General features: G+C 38.3%; 1 protein-coding gene across 1 annotated transcript in view; it reads right to left on the reverse strand.

Annotated features, from left to right (window-relative positions):
* The window catches only part of EYA2 (EYA transcriptional coactivator and phosphatase 2), a 264,430-nt gene that overhangs the window by 148,650 nt on the left and 90,807 nt on the right, over positions 1-24,973 (reverse strand). Inside the window, exons 2-4 of the mRNA XM_007475803.3 lie at positions 21,727-21,845; positions 13,244-13,289; positions 8,930-9,072 (exon numbers count right to left, since the gene is read on the reverse strand). Coding sequence (XP_007475865.1) covers positions 8,930-9,072; positions 13,244-13,289; positions 21,727-21,835 — 298 coding nt within the window. The 5' untranslated portion in view covers positions 21,836-21,845. The remainder of the gene's footprint in view (positions 1-8,929; positions 9,073-13,243; positions 13,290-21,726; positions 21,846-24,973) is intronic.

Below are 24,973 nucleotides of genomic sequence, written 5' to 3' on the forward strand. Positions count from 1 at the left end.
GTTTTAATAGCTACTATATATAATTTGAGATCCAGTGTTACAAGTCTTCCTCCTTTTTCACTGGCAAAATTCCCTTGATGCCTCTGTCTGTCTACTCTCTCTCTATTTTATTACTTAATTTTATTTGAAGCAGCTCATTGATAATTCAATTACTGCAATTAAATCTAAAAATGAATTTAGGTAATGGTTATTTTTTGAGGGTATCAAATACATCTCATCATGGATATTGGACAGTTCTGTAGTTCTTTAATTCTTCTTCTTTTATGTCTGTTAAAATTGATTTACAGTTGTCATTCTAAGTCTACATATTCCTAACAAACAAGAAGCACAAATATCTGATACATTTTGGTGTTGAATGAATAATATTTTCACTATCAATTTCTTCTGGATTTGTTCTCTATCAGTGTGTATAGACACATACACATGTGTATATAAATATATATCAATGCATATATACACATATTTCTCAGAATAATAATGATTTTATGGGTTTCTTTTTTATTCCACCATCTTGTTTGATCCATTTCTTTTTATGTTTGCCCTTGCATTTTAAAAAATATACTAATCTACTAACATAGAAGAAATAGATGGAATCCAAATGCAGATTGAAACATACCATTCTTCACTTTATTTCCTCCATGAATTTTTTCTCATATAAGCAACATGTGTCTTGTTTCACAATGATTTTATATATATATATATATATATGGAAGGGGGAAAATGGGACAGATTTTTTTGATATAGCTATGGTGAGAATGTGTTTCTCCTGAATAAACATAACTACTTATAATTTAATAAATATTTATAACAAAGAATATGTATTATGTTATATATTATGCTATGTGTAAAAATAAAAATGAATAGTAAACTCAAAAATATGCTACATATCAACTGTACATAAAGATACTTTAATATCTTCTTTGCCCACAGTTATTTCATTGATTTCTTAACCTGGACTACTGCAAAAAGCCTCCCATTTGGTTTCTCTACCTCAAGTTTCTCCCCTCTTAAATTCATCTCCTATACAGTTGTCAAAATGATTTTCCAAAAGCACAGGTCTAATCACGTTCCTCACCTCCTCAATAAGTTCAGTGATTCTATATTGCTTCAAAAATAAAATGTACACTCCTCCTCTATTTGGCATTTCAGGCTCTTCACACCCTGCCTTCCTCTAACCAGCACAATCTTCTTGCACATTATTTGGCTTGCCTGTGGTTCACACACACTACAAACCATTTCCTTTCTCTGTGCTTTGTGTTGGATGTCTCTCATGCCTGAAATGCACCTCTTAGTTACTCTTGTCTCTTCTAATCTATGTGTTTCTTCATGACTCAGTTCAAGCACCACTTTCTACACAAAACCCTTCCTGATTCCTCCAGATGCTAGTGTATTTTCTCTGAAAAATTGCTTTGCATTAATTAATACATGTTATTGATTTGTTCTTATTCTTGACTCAATGCTTTAACTAACACTAATATAATCATGTCAGATAATAGTAAATTTTCTTGTTTTATCCCTGTCCTAAGTGGGAAAGTCCTGTTGTGTCTCCATCACAAAGCTTTTAATTTAAAAGAAACATTTTTGTAATGTCGAGGAAAAATTCATCTATGCTTATGCTATTTAGTGACTTTAACATAAATGAAAATTCAATCTGAAAAAAGTAAATGATACCCAGAATGGGGCCGTGACTAATGTACAAAGTAGCACAATTAGAATTCAAATTCAGTGCCTCTGACTTTAGATTCAGAGCTCTTTCCAATGTGGGGATGAGACTAAAAGGGGAACCTCCTAATGAGAAGCTTCCTCTAAAGGGTTTTTCCATAAGGCCAGACGGATGTTTTAATCCCATCCAGCTTCCCCATTAGATGTCCAAGTCAAGGAATGGGCATTCACTGTTCATTGATGGAAGAGCCCTCCAGTGACTATCAAACAAATCCATCCCCCTCACCCATGTTCTCTCATTGGTATTTCATTTTTATAGAAGCTATTTCAACAGAGGATAAAGAAGGGAATTTAAATGTTCTTTATGAAGGACAAAGGAAGGATGATTCATAACAAAACCTAGTATTTGTCCAGACAACGTTAGAACCAGAGAATCTTAAAATAAGGAAGTTTAGAAGGCATCTAATCCAATCCCCACCCATTGCAGTAATTCACCCTCCACCCTCAACCATACTTGACAGATCATCTAGTTTCTGCTCAAACACTTATACTAATGAGACGCTTATTACTTTTTGTTTTAATTCTTACCTTCTGTCTTAGAATCTATACCAAGTATGAGTTCTAAGGCAGAAGAGTGGTAAGGACTAGACAGACAACAGATGTCAAATGATTTGTCCAGGGTCACGTAGCTAGGAAGTGTCTGAGGTCAAATTTGAACCCAGGATCTCCTGTTTCTATGCCTGGTTCTCTATCTATTGAATCTCTTAACTGCCTGAGTGAGCTCATTATTTCTTGAGGTAAAACTATAAAATAGAAAGAACACTGAAATAAAAGACAGGGGGCCTATGTTCAAATCCTAGGTTTTTCAGTTGTTTTGACTTTTTGTGACTCCATTTGGGATTTTCTTATGAAAGAAAATTACTAGAGCTGTTTGACAGCTTCTGTTTACTACTTACTAGCTATTTGGCTTTGGGCAAGTTAATTTATCTCAGTAGACCTCAGTTTGCTCATTTGCAAAATGCTAATAATAACTGTAACTAGTTAATTCATTGGGACTGATAAGGGTCAAATGAGGGAGTGTGCATGAATTATTTTTCAGAAGTAACGGGTTGCATAATAATACTATTTTAAATTATTAAATATTTAAACATTTGAGTTATTAAATTATTAATTTGTTTAGACCTCTGATTTAATTTGTCTGGGTCCTGGGTTCTTAACCTGAGGTTCATAAATATAGAAAATAATAGCTTGTTTACTATATATCAATATATTCTAAAATACTATATATTTATTTTATGCATTTAAAAATATCATTCTGAGAAAGGGTCTTTAGGATTCACCAGATTCCCAGAGGAGTCCATGATACGAAAAAGTTAAGAATATCTGGTCAAGGCAAATTCTAGTGAGGAAACTCTACCAAAAATTATTGGAAAATGCTTTATAACACAAGAATTGCCCAGGTAACTACTTCAAAACCCCATGGGCCACACAATGACTTAGAAAACCACAGATTAACATTATTTATGGTCTACTGTATTTTTCCTTGTTTTCCTAAATATTCCTCAATTATATTTGAATCTGATTTGGGTGACACTGAATGTTGTGGCCAGCAGATAGCATGTTGGACATCTTTGCTTTATAATTTATAGCCTAAGAGAAGGTTCTGAGACATTGAGAGATTAGTTGATTTGTCGAGGATCACATAGACAATATATGTAAGAGGCAAGTCTTCCTGACTCCAAGGCTTACTTCATCCATTACTCCATGATGCTTCTCCTATGTCAATCAATCAATAACCATTTATTAAGTGCCCACTATACACCAGGCACTCCCTTTCAGGATCACTGCCTTGTCAGGGTGGAGGGGTTTATGTACCTCAATGCAACTATGAGCTGTGCTGTGCAGAGCTACCCAAAACTGACAGGTCAGCGTGGAGAGTTCTATCAAAAGATGATCCACTGGAGAAGGAAATGACAAACCACTCCCATATCTTTGCCAAAAACAAAACAAAACCAAAAAACCCCCCAAAAAACAAAACCCTTCCAAGTAGGGTACCAAAGAATCCAATATGATTCAACAGCAACAACATACCAGGCACTGTGATAGGTGCTGAGGATACAAAGATGAAATTAAAAGAATCCTTGTCCTCAAAGAGTTGACAATCTACTGGGGAAGACAAAACATATCTTGTATAGATATATGTGAAATAAATTAAAGGAATTTTTTTGGGGGGGAGTCAGGGGTGGGAGTTAGGAGAGGAATCATCAACTGGGAAGGTTCACTAAAAGCTTCATGTAGAAGGTAATGCTTGAATTGAAGTTTATTTAGAAGAATCCACACCCCAAAGAGATAATAAGGAAAAAGACTCATGCAACAATATTTATAGCTGCACTCTTTGTGGTGGCAAAAAATTGGAAAATGAGGGGATGCCCTTCAATTGGGGAATGGCTGAACAAATGGTGGTATATGTTGGTGATGGAATACTATTGTGCTGTGTGGAGGAATTCCATGTGAACTAGAACAACCTCCAGGAAGTGATGCAGAGTGAAAGGAGCAGAACCAGGAGAACATTGTACACAGAGACTGATACACTGTGGTACAATTGAATGTAAGACTCCTCTACCAGCAACAATGTAATGACCCAGGACAGTCCCGAGGAACTTATGAGAAAGAACTGTGGGAACAGAAACACAGAAGAAAAACATGATCGATAATGTGACTCAAGGGGGATATGATCGGGGTTTTGAAGTTAAAAGATCACTTTATTGCAAATATGAATGACATGTAAATAGGTTTGAACAATGATACATATATAACCCAGAGGAACTGGTTGTCAGCTTTGGGAGGGGGGAGAGAAGAGGGATGGGAAAAGTAATGAATGATGTAACCATGGAAAAAAATTCTAAATAAATAAATTAATGAGAAAAAAAGAAGAAGAATTTGCATTCTCTTAGTGGCCATGCTCGCAATGCACATTTGTAAAGTCATAGCAACTCATATAATTATTAAAACTATAATCCTCACTTTTATATAGCATTAATTGTTTAAAAGTTCATATATTAAAACAAATCTATCCACACTTTTATAACTTTCAACCTGTTTAAAGTTGAAAAAACCTGTTGGTTTTTTGTACAATATCTTTTGGTATTAAATACATAATATTTGGTCTTTCTCTTATATGTGAGTTCTTCAAATATTAAAAAGCAACTATATATTTCTATTATTCCACTTCTCCACCCCAGTCTTTTCTTCTCAGGCTAACATTCCAGCTTCTTTCCTTGACATGGTTTCTAGGCTCCTCACTATCCTGGTTCCCCACCTCTGAACATGTGCCAGTTTGTCACTGTTACAACTAAAATGTAGCCCCTAGAACTGCATTCATCTTTACCTGCTGAACAAGATAGGGATCCCCTCAACAAAATCTCTGACAAGTTATGATCCATTCTCTTGTTAAATAACATATTCCAATGCTGTATCATATTACCTGCCTTTGTGGGGAGCTGTAAGAGGGAGGGGGAAAATAGAATGAGACATAGATTACTGGAAAATGTGTTTCTCTTGGATAAGCATATTTGTATAATTTATTACATATGTATAGCAAATCATAATGTTACATATAAAAATAAAAGGCAACTCAAAAATAAATAAATACATATCTTGTTCCAATGGAAAGAATGCTGGTCCTAGAATCTGAGAACCTGAGTTCAAATCCTATCTCCTTACTTGTGTGTGTATGACCCTAGTTTGAGTCTCTTGACTTCCTACAAGGCACAGTGTCCTCATCTATAAAATAAAGGAATTGGACTAGGGGGTCTTACACTTTTTTTCAAAGTGGAACCCTTTTGACAGTCTGATGAATCCTGCAGATCCTTTCTCAGAATTTTTTTAAAATTTCAAAATAGAAGGAAATATTAAACTTCAGGGTAGAGGTCAGTGAAAATAAAAATGGAATTTCCCCCTCTATTCAAATTAATTCCCTCCTCCCAAGAAATCTATTCATGGACTCCTTGGGAGGGTTCATAGAGCCCGGATTAAGAACTTCTGAACTGGATGGCCTCCAAGGGCTCTTTCAGCTCCACACTGCTGATCCAATAACTTGCAGTAACCAGAAACTCACTAATCAGAAAGGCCACCTGTCCATTGTTAGACATCTTTCATTGCTAGAAATCTCCTGTGCTCAAGTCCCAGTGATCCATCGATATATGTGAATATGTGGTTTTATGCACATTACCTCTAGCTTAAAAATATTTTTGTTAGTGGTGCTAACATTCTCCAACTGAACTCTTAACCTATTCTAATCCAGCCTCAATTATTATTTGCAAGTGTATGGACTTTCTAAAAGGCTCAGTGCTGTTGATAGACAGTGCAAGAACTTAGCACCAAATTAATTTCCACACAATGCTATGTTTTGTCTAGAAAAAGGACTAGTTTTATTTTTCTGTCTAAAACCCAAACTGCTACATTATTCTTGGTTGCAAGCCAAGTGGGGATAACTCATATGTGATTATGTGTATATGGGAGTGCATGTATAAGCATTTAATATTAAATTTTGTTTTCCTGAAAGAGGATAAAGAAAAGAAAAAAAGAACTGAGTAGCTATTATTTGAGATCTATGATGGGTCTATTAATAGCAAAAATAGTAATAGCAGACATTTATACAGCATGGTAAGGTTTGTGGACATGCTGCCTGCTCAAAAACTGTCAATAGCCCCCAGGTGCTTATGGGATATATTGCCTCAGGCTCAATTTGAACCATCCTTCCTTTGGGGTGAATACTATAGATACTATCATCTCCATTTTACAGATGAAGACATTGAACCTCAAAAATATTAAATGTCTTATTCTCAGACAACTATTAAGAGTCAGGGGAAAAATTGAATCTAGATTTCTTTTGACTATAATAGTCCTATTACACACCCTTTCTATGTGTGTTCCTTGAAGACTGCAAATGGCTCTCTTTTCACTTTCTCTCCACACACAGCTAACATCTTAGCTTAGGCCCTGATTATCTATCACTCCTCCTTCATCCATCATCCACACAGCTATAAAAATTGTCTTCCTGAGTCAGGTCTGGCCTGACCATATTATTCGCTTGCTCAGTAATCTTTAGTGGCCCGCTATTCCTTCTGGGATAGAACACAAATTCCTTGGTCCAAGATTTTCCACCCTGTACAACCCAGCTTCCTTATTTAATGTTTCTTTTGTTCGTGTAATGAGTCCTAGTCCAAATGAACTGGACAGCTATTGTCTAAACTTGACACCCATCCTTCATGTTTCTCCACTGATTCAAATCATCTGCCATTTCTAGAAGCAGTATCCCTTCAACATCATCTCCTCTGAATCTCTATCTTCCTTCAAGCTGCGGCTTATGTGCTACCTCATCTGTGAAGCCTTCCCTGATTCCCCCAGTTTCTCTTTCTTCTCTAATTAGCATGATTCATTAATTTGTGTACATGCAAACCAACTAGCTGAAGCAGCAAGGTGTCCTGGTGAAGAGGCAGAAGGCAGCTTGTGCTGGGCAAGTCAAATCATCACCAGCACCTTGACTCTCAGACCCTGACCCCAAGAGCCTTGGGAATGATTCTTCTGGCTCAGTGCTAGCAGTCAGCATCCAGGGCATCAACCTTTGTGGAAATGAAACTGGCAACAGTCTCTGCAGGAGTTATAGCCACATCATCAAAGAAGAGTAATGCCACCACAATCCTTGGCATTGTCAAATGGTTCCAGAATAGAAACTGAAATGATGTTATCAGTGTAAATGCCATAAAAGAAAAGGGAGTATCATAGACAGCTTGGTGATTCAGTATAAGACCTGAGTTCAAATACAGTCTCAGACACTTATTAGCTGTGTGACCCTGGGTAAGTCACTTAATCTGTTTGCCTCAATTTTTTCAACTGTAAAATGAGGATAAAAATAGCACACACCTCTCAGGGCCATTGTGAAGATTAAATGGTATAATATTTGTAAAGCACTTAACAGTGTCTAAACATAGTAAACACCATATAAATTAGTATTAGTAGTATTAGCATGTAGTAGTATTAGTATGTAGTAGTATTAGTATGTAGTAGTAGTAGTAGTAGTAGTAGTAGTAGTAGTAGTAGTAGTAGCAGCAGCAGCAGCAGTAGTAGTAGTAGCAGCGTAGTAATTGTATCCTAAGGACTATATTACTTTTCCATCTGACTTGCAGCTAAAATCCATTTTTGTAATCTCCTTCATTAGAATGTGAGTTTCTCAGGAGTAGGAATTGTCTTATTTTCTATTTGTATTCTCAGTGGTGAGCACATTAAGTACTTAATAAAATGTCATTTTTAGACTTAAATTCACGGATTCCTTCCTTCACATTAGTTACATCCCTGTTCCTTGACAGTAGGCTCTTTTTTTTTTCAATTTTAAACCCTCACCTTCTATCTTAAAATCAGTACTGTGCATCATTTCCAAGGCAGAAGAGTGGTAAGGGCTAGGCAGTAGGGTATAAGTGACTTGTCCAGGGTCATACAGCTAGGAAATGTCTCAGGCCAGAAGTGAACCCAAGACTTCCTGTCTTTAGGCTTGACTCTCAATCCACAGAGCTACCCAGCTGCCCAACAGTAGGTTCTTCTATCTGTGTTCTAGCTTTGCTGTAGTGCAGGTGTCTTGCTCATAGTAGCACCTTAATAAGTGTGAATCACAGTGATTTGAAAGGTCCTTGGCATGGTCTATGCATGGGTAGTACTGTTGCATGGAGAGGACCGGCATCTCTTTTCTAAAGATCCGAGTGTGGTATTCTAAAATTCAGAACCATTTCAAAGTTTTCTCTCTATTAAACCAGGGCCAAAAAAACTGTTATGTCAGAAGACTGATTAGAAACCTCCATCATTCTGAATCTCTTTGAAGCAGGAAATATTAGAGTAAAGGAAGTCATACTCTCAAGTTCTATTCCCAGCTTTGCCCCCACTTGCCAAATGACCTTGAGGAAGCCATTTCCTCCTATGGCCATGATGTTCCTCATTTATACATCAAGGTGTTTGGACTCCATGACACTGGCATACCTCCTACTCTGCTATTCTGTTTCCAGGGTCTTTTCGGTTGGCCACATCCAGTTCAGTTATTCTATGGCAGGCAGAACCTTTCAGCTCTCCTTTCTACGAGCCCTTCCAGCTCCTGATCATTATGGAGTAAGCTTCCATTAGGGATCAACATTCTAAGACATCTAATAGTTGGCACCTAAGACATTAAGTACAAAGCTACTGTGAGCAGGAAGAACACACAAACGTGAGTATTACTCACTGTAGGAAGGTATTCCGTAGGCTTGCGCTGGAGGAGGGTACGGTGAATAAGCGGTGGACTGCTGGATCCCTGCACTGTATTGAGTCTGTCCATACGTTGCCATGGTGGGGAGAGACTGGACAGATACTAGATGAGGATAATGTCTATAAAGGAAGAGAGAAGATTGTTTAACCCCCAATTGCCACGACCACAAATTTTCATTCCATTTTCTGACACCGGGAGTGAAATAAGCTCCATGCCTGGGATCCACATAGAGTCGAGTTGCTTCTTTTAACAGTAAGATAGTATAGTGCACTAGTTGAATGGCTGAAGCCATGTGTTGAAATGATATTTTCTGCTTGAGTAAGTGAGTACGTTTACCAATGAGGCATCTCAAATTGTATTTGAACATTTTCCTTATATTGTGTTTGCTTATAATTGCTTATTCCCAGATCAGCTGGGCAGAACAAGACATTAGATCCAGGTGGATTCAAGGACTGGATTTGTCACTTAGAGCTCTTGTTTAAACACTTTCTTCTAAGCCTCAGTTTTCTCATCTGTAAAATAGGGATTATGTCATATTCATTACTTAACTCATGATTAAAAAAACAACAACCCAAGAAACCCTTACTTTCTGCCTTAGAATTGATGCTAAGTATTGGTTTCAAAGTAGAAGAGACAAAAAGGGCTAGGTAACTGAGGTTAGGTGACTTGCTCAGGGTCACACAGCCAGGAAGTATCTGAAGCTATATTTTAACCCAGGACCTCTCATCTCCAGGCTTAGTTCTCTATCCACTGAGCCACCTAGCTGCCCCTTAATTTGGGAATTTTTAAGAACAAAATGTGATTTTAAGAACAAAGGTAAAGAGTTTTAACCATAAAGCACTGCATGTTGACAGGATTTGCAGTTGGACAGGACTTTAGAGTAATCTTGTCCACACCCCACAGCTCAAACAACCAACCACCAAGTGTCTAGTAAGCACTTTTTGGGTACCAGGAACTGTGCTAGGTCCTGAGGAAACAAAGACGATATGTACACAGAGCAGGGGCAGGGAGAGGGATTAGCCCTGTGATTTCATTGATATAAGCAACTTCTGGGTAGGAAAAGTTCTTCACTAAGGCTGCCCTCTTTGTAACTTACATTCTTAAACACAGAGAAGTTAAGTAATAATGATGAAAATGACAATAATAATAATGATAAGTCCTAATATTTATGGAGTACTTTAAAGTTTGCAATGCCTTGTTTTGGGTCATACAGCCAGGATGTATCAGAAATAGGACTTGAACTCATGGCTTATTGGCTTCAAAGTTAGTTGTACTGCCTCTTTCCTATGTCTATCTATGTATATCCAAGAACAACTTATATCTACATATCTAAATACAGATAAAATATATCATATAGCGATGTATATTTATACACTGACAAACATATTAAGACAATATAGTCATATCTGCATTCTACTTAAATACACATGTAGATACACATTCATATGAAAAGTGCACTGTGCGTGCATGGGCACGCATGTACTTTGCTTGTTACTTTTACTTACTATTTTCACTCCTCAGTCCTTTGCAATTTGGCTTCTGACTTCATCAAACTAAAAATTGTCCCCTCTCCACTCTTGCCAAGTTACCAACGATCTCTTTGTTCCCTTTTTAAAAAACTAAATTTTTACTGTTAATTTTTGTTTTTATATTGTTGAAGTTTCTCTAGCATCCCTGTGCCCCATCTTTGTCCACAGAACCGTCTCCTCTAATAGAGACAATTATTTTCCAGTGAATTTTATTCCAGTGTCTTTTAAGGGACAGATCTGATGGGTTTCCCTCTCAGTTCTCATGTAAATTATCAATCTATCTGTTATATTTGGCATTGCTGACTGCTTTCTCCTCCTGAATCCTCTCTCCTGTGTTTTTTAAAATATGAATTTCTTTTGGTTCACCTCCTACATGGCTAACTGTTCCTTCTTAGTCCCCTTTGCTGGCTCATCATCCACGTCATAGTGGATGGTCCCAAATGCTCTGCCCTAGGTCCTCTTCTACCTCTATACTCTCTTGTAACTCCATCATTTCATGTAGGTTTAACTACCACTTCTATACGGATAACTTATATATCTCTATTTCCATGTACTGACCCAGTCTCTTCCCCGAGTTAAAGCCTTGTATCATATGTTGCCTTTTGGACATTTCAGTGTGAATATCCCTGAGACACCTCAGATTCTCATGCCCAAAACAGAACTCGTTTATGTTCTTCCCCAAACCCTTCTTTCTCAAACTTCACTCTTTCTGTTGAAAGCATTCTGTTCCTTGCACTCTCTCATATTCATAATCTTAGTATTATTCTTGACTCATTGCTGTCCCACACCTCACATATCCAATCACTTGCCAAATCTTGCCATCTCTACCTCTGTAACACTTTGCACAGCTGATTCACAGTGTCTAGTCGTAATTTAAATCTTCATCATCTCCAATTAAATTTATTGCAATTGACTCCTAATTGGGTGTCCCACTACTCTAATCCATCCTACACACTGATGCCCAAAGAATTTTCTTTATGTGGAGGTTTGACCCTATGACTCCCCCATTTTATCAATTCCAACAGTTTCCTATTGACTATAGGATGATTTACAAACTTCTGTTTAATTAAAAAAAAAAAGCCCAACAACCCTTAGCTCCCATCTTAGAATCAATACTGTGTATCGATTCCAAGGTAGAAGAGCAGTAAGGACTAGGCAATGGGGGTGAAGGCACTTACCCAGGGTCACACAGATAGGGAGGGTCTGAGACCACATTTGAACCCAGGATCTCCTGTGTTTAGGTCTGTGTCTCTATCCACTGAGACCATTAAGTATTAATTCTAAGACAGAAGAGTGATAAGGGATAGGGTAATATAGCTAGGAAGTATCTGAGGCCAGATTTGAACCCAGGATCTGGTTCTCAATCCACTGAGCCACCTAGCTACTCTCTCTGTTTAGTTTATTAAACACACCGTAGTCTGGTTCAACCTATCTTTCCAACCCCATTGGATATTACATCTCTTGACCCTTTGTGCTGAAGAAAGAGGACATCTTGGCTATCCATGATCTTCTGTCTTTCAATGCTTTGCCTTTGCCCTACTTCTCCTACCTTCCTGGAGTGTATTTCCTCCTTACCTCTGCCTCATAGAGTTAGTCTTCCTTTTAAAACACAGCTCAGCACTATCTTCTGTAGAAAATCTTGTCTGATCCTCCTAAAATTTAACTATTTGATATTTTTTTCATTTTCAATTTCTGCTGTCTCTATTTCTATAGTCCATTAGAATGCAGGCTCCTTAAGAGCAGGGGTTGTTTCCTTCTCTGAACTCTTACCTTTAGAACCTAGCACAGTACCGTACACATAGTAGGTGCTTAATAAAATTTTGTTGATTTACAAAATAAATACAAGATAATTTTTTTAGGGGAGGGGATCAGTAGCTGGGGGAATTGGGAAAGGTTTAATTTGGGAGAAATGGCTTTTCCTAGGTCATATAGGTAATAAGTAACTTCTGACATCAAGCTCAGCATGTTTTCTAGTATACCATAATGGAAAAAAAAAAGGATTGGTTCTAAAGTGTTGTAATCAATAGCTCTGCCAATAATTCTCTTCATGATTTTATGTAAGTCATGGCTCACTTTAAGGTCTCAGTTTGCTTTGCTGTAAAATGGGGGTGAAGTGGGGCTGCAAATGAGGATTCCCAGTCTCTTCTAATGCTCTTTAAGTCTCTCATCTCTGTATCTTAAACCCAAAAATAATTGGCAGTAGGATCTTTTAAAATACATGATAATGTGTGCATGTGAGTATAAACATATATATGTATGGTCTAATAACCAAAAATTGATACAACAAAGACCCAAAGCTTTCAAGACTCTAAAACTTTTTACTAAATTGGCAATCAGATATTTTACTTTTTGTTTTTAAATCCTTACTTTCTGTTTTAGAATCAATGTTATCTAACAGTTATAAAGCAGAAGAGCAGGCAAATGGGAGTAAGTGACTTGCCCAACACACAGCTAGGAAATGTCTGAGGCCAAATTTGAACCCAAGACCTCCTCGCTCTGGGCCTGGTGCTCTCTATCCCCTGAGCCACTTAGCTGCTAATGGTCAGGTTTTTAAAAGAAAAAAAACAACTATTAAACACTAAATCCGTTCTTTTCAAAGAAATTATCCACTGGAGCAAGGAATGGGACATATTCAATCTACAAACATTTCTAAAGTGCCTACTATGTACCAGGGATTGTGTTCAACACATTCATTAGCCACAAGTATAAAGCTGTCAACTTAGACATTAGGTTGCTTCCAAATTGAACCAATCCTACTCACCGTGAGAAGAGTGGAGGAACGATTTCTAAAGCTTGTTTGAAGTTGCCTGGGGAAAGGAGAAAAAGGGAGACGGAGGAGAAATTTGATTAAAGTGGCTATCACCATCAATAATATATATCATGCTAGCAAACTTATACTTCAGTTTCACATGCTGACTCACTCGTGAAGAGAAACCTAGAAAGATGCTAAAAGGGGACTCCTCTATTTTTTTTTAAAAGCTAGTTTGGAGAAAAGCACTCAAAGGCCCTGTTTTCTGCATTGTCTTGACTCTGCTTGCAAGTCTCTGGCTGTTAAGACAATAGTGAAAATTCAGATGAATTTCAATTATAATCCTACACAAGACGCCCAAATCTATCTCACAGAGAAAACTTCAATCCTACCTTGGAGTGAGGCAAGGACCTTTCTAGAGCTGTGGAAGGTCATGGTTGTCTTTCCCAATTGAGTTGAAGTCAGTCCTTCATTTAAACATTTATTATTCAATTAAACTTTCAAAAAAATGTGTCTGCTAGCTATCAGGTACCATAATAGGTGCTCAAGATACCAAAACAAAACAAAAACCACAAAGCAATTTCTATACCCAAGGAATGTCTTTTTAAAAATTTTATTTAAAAAATCCAACAACAACAAAACCAAAAACTCACCTTCTGTCTTAAAATTAGTATTGTGTGTTAGTTCCATGGCAGAAGTGTTAAGGGCTAGACAATGGGGGTTAAGTGACTTGCCCAGGGTCACACAGCTAGGAAGTGGCTGAGGCCAGAGAGTTTTGCCTTTTACTGAGGGGAAGCAACATGTACACAAATAATAAATACAAAATACATACAAGATAAACTCAAAGTAATCTGGGAGGCAGTCAAAATGGAGAATCAGGGAAGCCCTGTCTGGGAGGAACAAGCATTTCCAAGACAGAAAGATAATAAAGGGCAGTGTTTGTAAGGCAGAACGTTACTAAAGGCATGGTGGACAGTCTGTGCAGAAGGAGAGAAGGAGGAAGTAAGAGTAGTTGTATGAAGGATATCAAACAGGTCAATTAGGCTGGTATGAAGAATCTGCGAGGGGCATATAGGGGTCATCAGCCTGAAAAGAGAGGTAGAAGCTAGACTATGAAGAACTTTAGTTGGAAAATTGAGGCCTCTGTATTTTATACCAAGACAAGAGGGAGCCACTGGAGCTTCTTGAGTAGAGGAGTGACAAGATCAGACTGATGTTTTAGAAATATCATTGGCAGTTATATGGAGAATGTGGGGAGAAACTGGAGACAAGGAGAACAAATGAGGAGGCTATTGTAAGAGTTCAGGAGAGGAATGATAAAAACTTGAATTGAGGTTACAATAGTTGAGTGGTGGACATAGATATAGAGATTTGGGGAAGGTGGAACAGAGAAGACTTGGGGGGGAAGTGAGAGGGAGAAAGTGGGAGAGGAGGAAGGGAAGAAGGGGTGGAGAGAGATGGCAGGAAGAGAGAAGGAGAGGGAGGGAGAGAGATGAGACAGAGAGAGAGAGAGAGAGAGAGAGACAGAGACAGAGACAGAGACAGAAAGACAGACACAAAGAGACAGAGAAGACTGAGGAAGTATCTGCATAGATACGATAATTATACCCAAAGGAGATGAGTTCACTAACTGTAAGGAGGAAAGGAGAAAGCCAAGGGTTTTCTTCTATTTTGTGGACATAGTTCCATAAGAGAAATTCACAAAATAGTCTATAAGCCTTTAGTAAGTATCAATGATGTGCTGGGCACTGGGCTATACACTGGGAATACCAAAACAGGCAAAAGACAGTAAACCAAGACAGCAAACAACTATGTACAAACAAGTCATATACAGGATAAAAAGGAGATAATTAAAAGAGAGGACATGCTGGAATTAAGAGGGGTTGGGGAAGGCTTCTTGTAGGAGCTGGGATTTTTGCTGGGACTTGAAAAGGAAGCCAGGGAAGTCAGTGTTCAGAGTGGAGGAGGGAGACTGTTCTAGGTCTGGAGAATAATTGGAGTTGAGAGATGTCTTATTCATGTTAATAGTCGGGGGCTGGTGTCACTGGACCAAAGAATACATGCCAGGGAGTAAAGTGTAAGAAGACTAGTAAAGAGTCCAAGCCCCTTGTTGTCAATTATCTTACTCTTACTCCTACTACACCTACACACCTACACCCCCACACCCACCCCACCTCCCTCTATAATTTATCTATCATAAATATTGCAGTTCTCTACACTTGACATCCTGCCCTTCAGAAGGAACTTTCTCCCCCTCAGGCTTTGAATACTACATTCTATCTCCCGGTATAGCTCATTTTATTTTGTATTGTAGGAATAATATAGGGGAACGGGGAGGTATCACCCTATTCTCAGATTAGGGATTTGTAACCTAAGGTCTGTGAATAGATTTCAGGAGAGTCTGTGAACTCAGGAAAAATACTTTAATTTCTTTTGTAGTCCTATACATTTTATTTTATGTACTTAAACACATAATTTCAAAAGGCAAGATCATAGACTTCACTAGAGTGCCAAAGGGTATGTGTCATGAAAAAGGGCAAGAACCCCATTCCAGATTATGAACATCATATGGGCAAGGATTACAGCTTGATTCTATTTTTTTCCAGGTCAGATTTGAAGAGCCCCAAGGGAAGCTAGGAGTCTGACGTGAGGAGGGAGAGTATTCCAGGAATCAGTCTATATCCACCTTCAATGAGTTCCCTTGGCCTCATAGTCTATTCCTTATGATGTCCTTCCCTAGAACTACAGAATGAAGTCTCATTACGATGCCCCATATGAAAAAAGAACTCAGTAATACATAGCTTGGTAAATTCAAACATTTTGAACATGTTTTATTTAATGAAATATGCAAATCTGTATAAAATGTAACTATATGGAAATATTCCTATGGGCTCTGGTTAACTTGTCATTCCATAAATTTGGATTGAATACTTTCCCACCAACTAATATGGGTGATATATATATATATATACATATATATATATATATATATACATACACGAGTTTCACCACTTCTGGTTTCTTTTCCCTCTTAATCTTCTCTCAGTCTTGTTGGAAAATTGTGTCTCCTGCCTGCTATTATCCCATATATATGAATATATGCCTTTGTAAAAGTGCAATTCCCCTCCTTTGTCATTCCCCCCAAAACCTAGGAAAGGTTATATGAGGGAGACATGGTACAGAAAAACTCTCCCCCGCTCCCGGAAGCGTCAAAATGAAATCATTTTGGGTGGGTTTAAAAGAAGTTTCAATCTTTTTGTTTCAGTTTTCACATTCCCTCTTCACTCCCAACCTTCCCAGCCCAAACTCCAGGAACACTAAACTTGACAAAAGACTTAATAACTGCTAAAGAGACACATCTATTTACTCCTTTCCTCAGAACCACCTTCTAGGGGTAAGGCAACTGGGATTAAGTGATTTTCCAAGGGGTCACATATTAGAAAGTGTCTGAGACCACATCTGAATGCAGGTCCTCCCAACTCCAGGCGTAGCACCCTAACTACCAATCCATTTAGCTTCCCCTTTTCTATTGATTTATGAAATTTCAAATTCTAATATTTTATTTTTTTCTTGATTGGCAGTAGGGGAGACATCAAATAGTGTGGCTAAATTGTAGATTTTGTCTTTTAGGATGCCCGAAAGTTGTTTTTTCATTCCTGAGTCTGGTATAGGAGCAGTGACTGGCATGCAGCACTACAGACGCCTGAATTCTTACCCAGATCTTGTGGTGGATTCTCTCAGAAGAGTCTTGCCTAAGCCATTAAAATCTCTGCATCTCAATTTCCAAGGCTCACATTCTTCTCCTCTCATAGGGGGATTAGTAAACTAATTATTGGAAAAGTGGGCCAAAAGTGGCCACCTAGAATGTGATAACTAATCTAGGTACTGGAGATGGCTTCTTGTAAACATGGAAAGGAATTACATTAATTCTGATTCAATTAATTTTATTGTAAGAAGCTTTTTTGTTCTACCCTCCCAAATGCAAGAATACCACAAACCCATCACCTCTTCTCTGCAGAGAACAGGAATATTCATGGCCAGGGACAGTGATTCACTGAAGAAAAGAGGAATTTAGCATATGATAATAAGTAACAATAAATATCTCACCTTTTATAGAGTACTTAAAGGTTTACAAAGTATATATTTTTTGTAACAATCTTGTGAGGTGAAGACACTGAGGCTTGCCATACCACTAGTTCAATCTAAGGTCTGGCTAACTCAGGTCCCAACATCTTCTACACCCACCCATTTCATCAGTGGAAAAAGCAATGAATCTAAAGTCCTAATACATGGGTTCTCTGCTCCTTACTGGTTAGTTTTGCCACTTCATTCCTTTTGTGATACTGGGTAAGTAACTTAATTTCTCTTAATCTCAGGTTAGAGAAATCATATCTATAAAATGGGAGTTGGATCTAAGGTCCCCTCCCACTCTAAATCTATGATTCTCTTCCTTATATCACATTACAGGCAAAAAGGCAGAATAGGAAAAAGTTCTGATCCTGTTAGTCAGTCCTAGTTTTATTCAGTCCTAGGACCCATCCTAGGTCAGCTTCTTCCATCAATTAACTGTGTGATTTTGAGCAAGTCATTTCATCTTTGGGTTCATGTTCTTGAAGTGTAAAATTGGATCTCATATGGTTATTATCAGATATGACAGTTCATATTTGGGTATCTTGAATACAGATGCAAGATATTATTTTTAATGAAAGGGTTAATTACAACATATTTATTTAAATTTTTATTTTTCATATGATTATGATATTAATGGATACTCTTTTTCTCTTCCCTGAAGAAGTGAAGACTATGAGTGTAGAATACTACATATAGTAAGACATGGTGGATGTGTGGATTAGTTTTTCTGAATTAATCTTTTCCCCTCTTTATTTGTCACAAAGGATGACTCTTTGCAGAGAAGAGTAGGGCAAGATATATTCAGAAATGATGGTGATAAAAAACCAAAAGGTTGCAATGAAATTAAAAAAGATAAAATAACATAAAACACTAAGTATTAGTAGGGGCTCCTTTTAGTTTAAGCATAATTTCCTTCAGAGGAGATCAGAGTACAGGTGTTCAGTGAACGAGAGCCCCAGACCTGGAGACTGGAGGTTCTGGATTCAATTGGGCAAATAACTTAATTCCAATTGTATATCTCTTACCATTCTTGTGCCTTGGAACAGCCACTTAGTATAGATTCTAAGACAGAAGGTAAGGGTTTTTAAAAAAAGGATCAGGAATTCTCTTCTAATACAAGCATTACAAAGCTCCCTACCCAAACACCCCAGAAGCAACTTTAGCTTGGCAGAGAGTGTGGCAGACCTCTTTCTGTATATAGTACATAGTGTCCAGCACACAGTAGGTACTCAGGACAATCCTTACTAAAGGAATGAATGAATACAGGATGCAAGGCAAAGGGGGGAAATAGGTCAGCCAACAGTGGCTTAATTTGGCACTTAGTGAGCACGCTGAAGTATAGAATTTCTCCTGCAGATTCAGTGGAGCTTAGCTCCAGTCTAACAAAGCACTGAAAGAAACTAGTTTATGTAATAGGATATTACAAGACTTGCCATTTCTGAATTTAGTAGCGACTTTTCCCATTCTCCTTCTCAGGGATCCTTTACAGATTCTAGCTCCTAAGACGTTCTTTCTTTAATGCAATGGGAAAAGGATATATTTCCTACTCTATAAAATGAGGGGGTTAACTAAATAATCTCTCAAGTGGCTTCAAGTTGTCACTCTGAATTCAACAGTTCCTTTTGTCTTTAACTGGCTCATTTGGATGGACCTCCTCATCAGGTAGAGGTCATTATGATTTTATTGAAAGCAAAGTCTTCAAGGTAGTTTCTCCTTTTATATGGTCAAGAGTGGCTGAATTATACCTGGATGTTCTAAAATTTGAAACCAAAAGAATTTTAGAGATGGAAGGGACTTTGGCATTTAGAATATATGAGCTGGAGTGATCTTAGGGATGATCCAATTCAAGTCCTTTATTTCATGGATCAGGAATCTAAGACCCAGAGAAGTTTAGTAAATTGTCTTAAGCAGAATATCAAGCACATTGTGGGGGCAACACTCCCAGGGAATCTGAATGAGATTAAAATACAAACAGGAAATATTTGTCAAAGTAAGTAAATATATAATGGGCCATAGAGATTGTTAATTCTAAGTCAATATGTATGCCCTCCTGAATTCTTATGCACAGTTTATTCCTCTAGATCTTTTTGAGATAGACACGACTAGTCTAAGGGTTTAACACAACATTTTGACTAATTGAGACTAGAAACTCATCTAGAAGAAAAAGAGAAGGAAGAGAGGAATCTGGGACAGCTTCTGATGTGCATATCTGGAAACTATTGCTGCTTTTTTTCTGAAGGCTAATGCTCATTACAAAAGTATTGTGTGATTTATAGCCCTCTGAAAGGAATGGACAAGACTTGGCAACTAAATGGATATGGCAGAAGCAAAAGAATCAGATGCAATGAACTCATAAAAATTTTGGAGCTAGCAATAATACTAGTCCCCCTCTCTCATTTTTCTAAATGGGGAACTTATACCCAGAAATATGGACAGATTTGCCAAAGGTCACACTGCTAGTGAGCAGAGGCAGGACTAGATTCCAGATCTCCAAGTTCTCAATCTGATCCTCCTTCAATTACAAACTGGTGTCGCCCATTTCTAGCGAGCTAGCAACCAATATGTTAAATATATTTTTTGCCATTATCTCTGATACTCACTCCCTGTGTTTGTTTCACTCAGGAGAGAGAAAGCCCAACATAATCTTTAACCTGCTTGCACATAATCAATGCAACTCTGTTTCTAAATAATTTACAGGGAATTTTTTTGACCACATCCATGAATCCTAGGGAGCCTACAATACTTCCCCCTACCAAGCTCTCTAGAGCAAAATCAAGAAGCCAGTGTTCTTTTTTCAGGAAAGTTATTCAACATTCTTGTCCTATTGCCTTCACAAATCAAGATTCAGCTTTTTTGCTACCCACAATGATGAGGGCTTTATAAAAAAGGTTTAACCCCATTACAACCTCCCTGTCCTTTGCCACTAATCAATTCTATTGCTGTTTGGCCATGTCTGATGTTTGATGATCCTATTTGGGGTTTTCTTGGCAAAGATTCTAGAATGGTTTGTCATTCCCTTTCCAACTCATTTACAGATGAGAAAGCTGAGGCAAACAGGATTAAGTGATTTGCCTAGCTACTAAGTATTTAAGGCCAAATTTGAACTCTGTGCCACCTGGCTGCCACTCAATCAACTCTATAATGTTGTACAAGTTACTTTCCTGTTCTGGGCTTTAATTTCCCCTTTTATAAAATGAAAACATTGGACAGAGGTGTTTGTCACTTTGTTTTTGTTATGGGCCTCTTTGCCAGTTTGATGAAGCCTATAGATCTCTACCCAAAATGTTGTTAAATGCATTGAGTGCTATATATAAAATCATAAAGAAAACCAATTATACAGTTATCAAAACATTAAAAAACCAAAGTCATGCTCCCCATAGACTAGAACACTGGGCTAGATGATTCCCAAGGTTTTTGCCAGCTCTAGCTCTCAATATTCTATGTTCTTAAGGTTTCTTCCCACTTTAACATTTTGTGTTTTATGGGCCATAAAACCTGACTTTGCTGAGGTCTCAATTTCCTTAAAAATGCATTTCTAATGATTTGATATCTGACAGCAAATGTGGATTGAAAATGTCGGTTTCCCCCTCATGCTGGCCCTTCCAGCCAACCTTGTTTTGTGGCATTCACATTCTGTAAGCTGTCATCAAACCCAGTTAACTATGGTGAAATAAGAGGGTTTTCAAAACACCTACAGTAAATAGTCCTCACAAGGGGTTAAAATCAGTGGTTAAACATAATAGCTTAATGCCTCTTACTAACTTCTCTTCTAGCAGGAAGGCTGACAGATCCCAAGCAGAGCAAACAATAGCTGGAATTGTACTAGCAAGAACTAGTTCCTCTGCATCATTTGCCAATAATTTTTTAAACAGATTTAACATTCCTGTGCTTCCTTGACTCAAGCTGATCTAGAAACAAGAGGCAGACAAGCTTTTGTCCTGGGATGAAAACCCCATAAGCAACAGGCCCACTGCTTCTGGGAACTGACTGTATACAGACTTGGTCTGTGATTCTGAGAAGATGTAGGTTTGGTCCTGGAAATCACACTTAATGCTTAATTGGCATCTGTGGGCTAAGAGCCACAAACTGCTACACTGTTTGTCACTTGCAATTTTGAATTGTTTCCACTCAGAAGAGGACAATTTTAAAAGTGGGTTTGTAGGCGTTTCCACATCTGATGACTGTCAAATCTCTGGGTAACTATCAGAGGACTATCCTCACTGTTGCTCAGAGGACTGGAGAAAAAAAGATGTCAGGCAGGTTGTAATTTTGCAAGAATAGAATCAAGTTTGGAGGCTGACCCACAACTTGGGCCCATTAGTGACCCCTGGCAAGAACAAACCACAAAGAGACCATAAGCCTACCTCCTATGTCATGGGGAGACAGAGCACCAATGTCAGAAAGGTTGGACGTCAGTCTATCAGAGTAATGGCTGTTTACAGTCAGGCTGGGTGAGATCACCAGATCTAGCATTTCCTTGTACCTGAAGGAAAACAAAGGAAAAAATGTAATTTAATTCATTAATTATGCATGCTTTACTAATGATTCCCATTTTTTCCCTAAGTGTATAAATATTAAAACTGATTACCTAAACTCTAGCTTCATATAAATTCTACATAATAAAAAATTCACTAAAGTTTTCATCAAAGGGAAATGATGAATTAAAATGAAGTACTTGGTCCCCTTGAGAGTACACCCATTTGATTAAAGTTTTCCCCCCTCGTACTGTATTTTGCCACTAGAAAATTTACATTTCTGTGTCTTTTTAATGTCATCTGGAACAAGGAGTAGGCAACACTTGAAACCAGCACTTGCTGAGAAAGGGAAGGAGACAGGTTGAGAGAGAGCAATTCTAACCAGACCTCATGAGGGTCCAGTGTTTAGGGAGAACACTGGGGTCATTTCTGTGTGAGGAGTGGAAAAAGAGACTGCTGGGAAAGAGAAGTCACAAAAGAGGCTTGGTTTCCATAAGATCAAATAAGAAGGCAACAAGGTACAAAGAACGTGTTGTTGGACTTGGAGAGGGAGGACACTGATTTAACTCCCTGGACTGGCTTGAACCTTGCCTTTGACACTTGCTGCTCTATGACATTCAGGAGGTAACATCTTCAGGCCTCCACTTCCTTATCTAAACTGAGGAGGCTGGACTCCATGGCCTCTAAAGTCCTTTACAACTCTAGATATATGGCCCTAGAATCATTACCAGTTCAATACTACTTAATTCTGGGCTCATACCCCAAATCCTCAGAGGAGATAATGGCATCTATACTTTGGTAGCAAAGCAGGGTGGGAAAAAGGCAAGGGGAAACAAAGAATAAAAAAGGAGGATGGGTAAATATATATATTTTTTACTTCCAGTATTAATTGCTTTGAATGAAAAAATGTTCCCCAATCGCCCTAGCACTTATATATGATATATTCTACTATCCATTATGGTTGTGAAGAAGGGTGTTCTGGTTACTGGGAAGTTATCACATGCATTCTAAGAAGAACTATCATTTTCAAAGAATTGAAATGTGCCCTCAAAAAAACAAGAATGAAAACTTTAATACTGATTCTATTTCTCTCTCTGTAGATGAAATTACCCTTAATCCAATCACCTAGACTTGAAAACTCAGAGGTGGCTCTATGCTGACCCTAACCCCTCCCTCCCTCCCATACGCCTCCACTGCCTCTGTAAGCTGTTGGTCCTGTTGATTCTGTCTCTGAAAGTTCTCACACATTCATCTTTTCTTCTTCATGCCCACTCCCACCAACTTCAGTCAGGTCCTTATTCTGTCCTAGTTGGCCTGTAGAATAGCCCCCTAAATAGTGGACCTCTTGTTTCTGGTTTTTCCCCCCCTTCAATCCATTGAGAAAATAATTTTCCTGTAGGTAGAATGATTCCTTGCTTGAGAACCATCTGTCAAATTGCACAACCTAGACAATAATATGTAATATCATTAACTTAGCATTCAAGGCCTCCCAAACTCTGCTCTAGCTTTCCTTTCTCCTTGTATCTACATGGTTCTCTTTCTCCTCCTCTATACTGTAACCCAAATGCTTTACTGACTGTTGATGCCACTGACCTTGGCATTCCATTTCCCACCTTCTTTCCTCCATCTTTTCTTGTCCTTTTCTATTGCTGTGCTTTTGAACAGACCATGTCCAAGTCTTGAATAGGCTTCCCCCACCTCTGCCTGTTGAGATCCTTCTCGAGCTCTACTCAAGTGCCACATTCTCTAGGAAGCCTTGCCTAAACCCAAGCATTCATCAAGTTTGCTCTTTCATCCCCATCTTTAAGTTTCTCAAACCACTCTGTTTGACTTCTCTTGTGGACTTATTGTAGTCCAATTTTATTATGATTATTTATGTACAAGTCCCATTCCCACTATTAGAGCCTAACTTTCTGGAAGGCAGGGACTGTGTCCTATTCATATTTGTGTAACCCATGGCCCAGTCCTCCTGCTACCCCCCCCCCCCCACTCTAGGCTTGATGTTGGGCCCTTTCTCCCTCTTTTAAAAAATATTTTATTTAATTAAGAAAATTTTTTCTATGGTAACATCATTCATGTTCTTTTCTGCCCCTCTGCCCACCCCCTCCTATAGCCAATGCACAATTCCACTGGGTTTTACATATGTCACTGATCAAGACCTATTTCCATATTATTGATATTTGCACTGGGGTGATTGTTTAGAGTCCATTTCCCCAATCATATTCCCATCGACCCATGTGATCCAGCAATTGTTTTTCTTCTCTGTTTCTACTCCCACAGTTCTTTCTCTGGATCTTTTACCCCTCTTTGACTTAATATACTCCCCCACTTCAAATTTTCTCCAGCAAATCTTCCAATATAGGCTAGATACAGCTTATGTAAAGGTCATTCCAAAAGAGTAAAAAGGGTCCTTAGCTCCTATATAAGCACTCAAGACAATGATATAGTGAGAAGACAATCTTTATTTTACCTTACAGAAAATGTAGAAGACTAAAAGGATCCCCAGGAGCCCACAAACAAAGATGGGATGGAGACAGGTCTTTTATTGCCTTACTACTGGCACAGCATATCATATTTGACTTTCACAACAACCCTGGGAGTTAAATGCTATCATCACTCTCATTTTAGAGATGTAAAAACTGAGGCAAACAGAGGTTAAATGATTTGCTTGGGGTCACACAACCAGTGACTGTCTGAGGCCAAATTAGAACTCAGGTCTACCTGATTATAGGTCCAGTGCTCTGTCCATTGTGCCACTCAGTTGCTTTAGGAAACCCACAGAACCCAAATAACTCAAACTCCCCCTTGAAGGCAATTCCAAAAGCAACAATTGTGCTGATCAGTTCTGCCATCTCTGAATTACTCACAGTAGAAGCTAGGAGAGCAGGGTGCCAAAGTTTGGGTCCCTTGCTTCCTAACAGTATGGGTCTCTTTCACTCCTCCTCCAGCCACAGATGCTACAGGAGAGATTCTTCCTTCGTCTTGCCTTCCTTCTCCTGACTAAGTACCACCTGGTCTCTCCATTCTCCTACTTGTTTGACATCTTTCTGGGTCATCATACAGGTTCTGTGGTGTCTCCCAGAGTTCTGCCGCAGGTCCTCTTCTATTCTTTTCTATATGCTCACTTGATCTTATC

Source organism: Monodelphis domestica, chromosome 1, assembly GCF_027887165.1.
Source record: "Monodelphis domestica isolate mMonDom1 chromosome 1, mMonDom1.pri, whole genome shotgun sequence".
NCBI lineage: Eukaryota > Metazoa > Chordata > Mammalia > Didelphimorphia > Didelphidae > Monodelphis > Monodelphis domestica.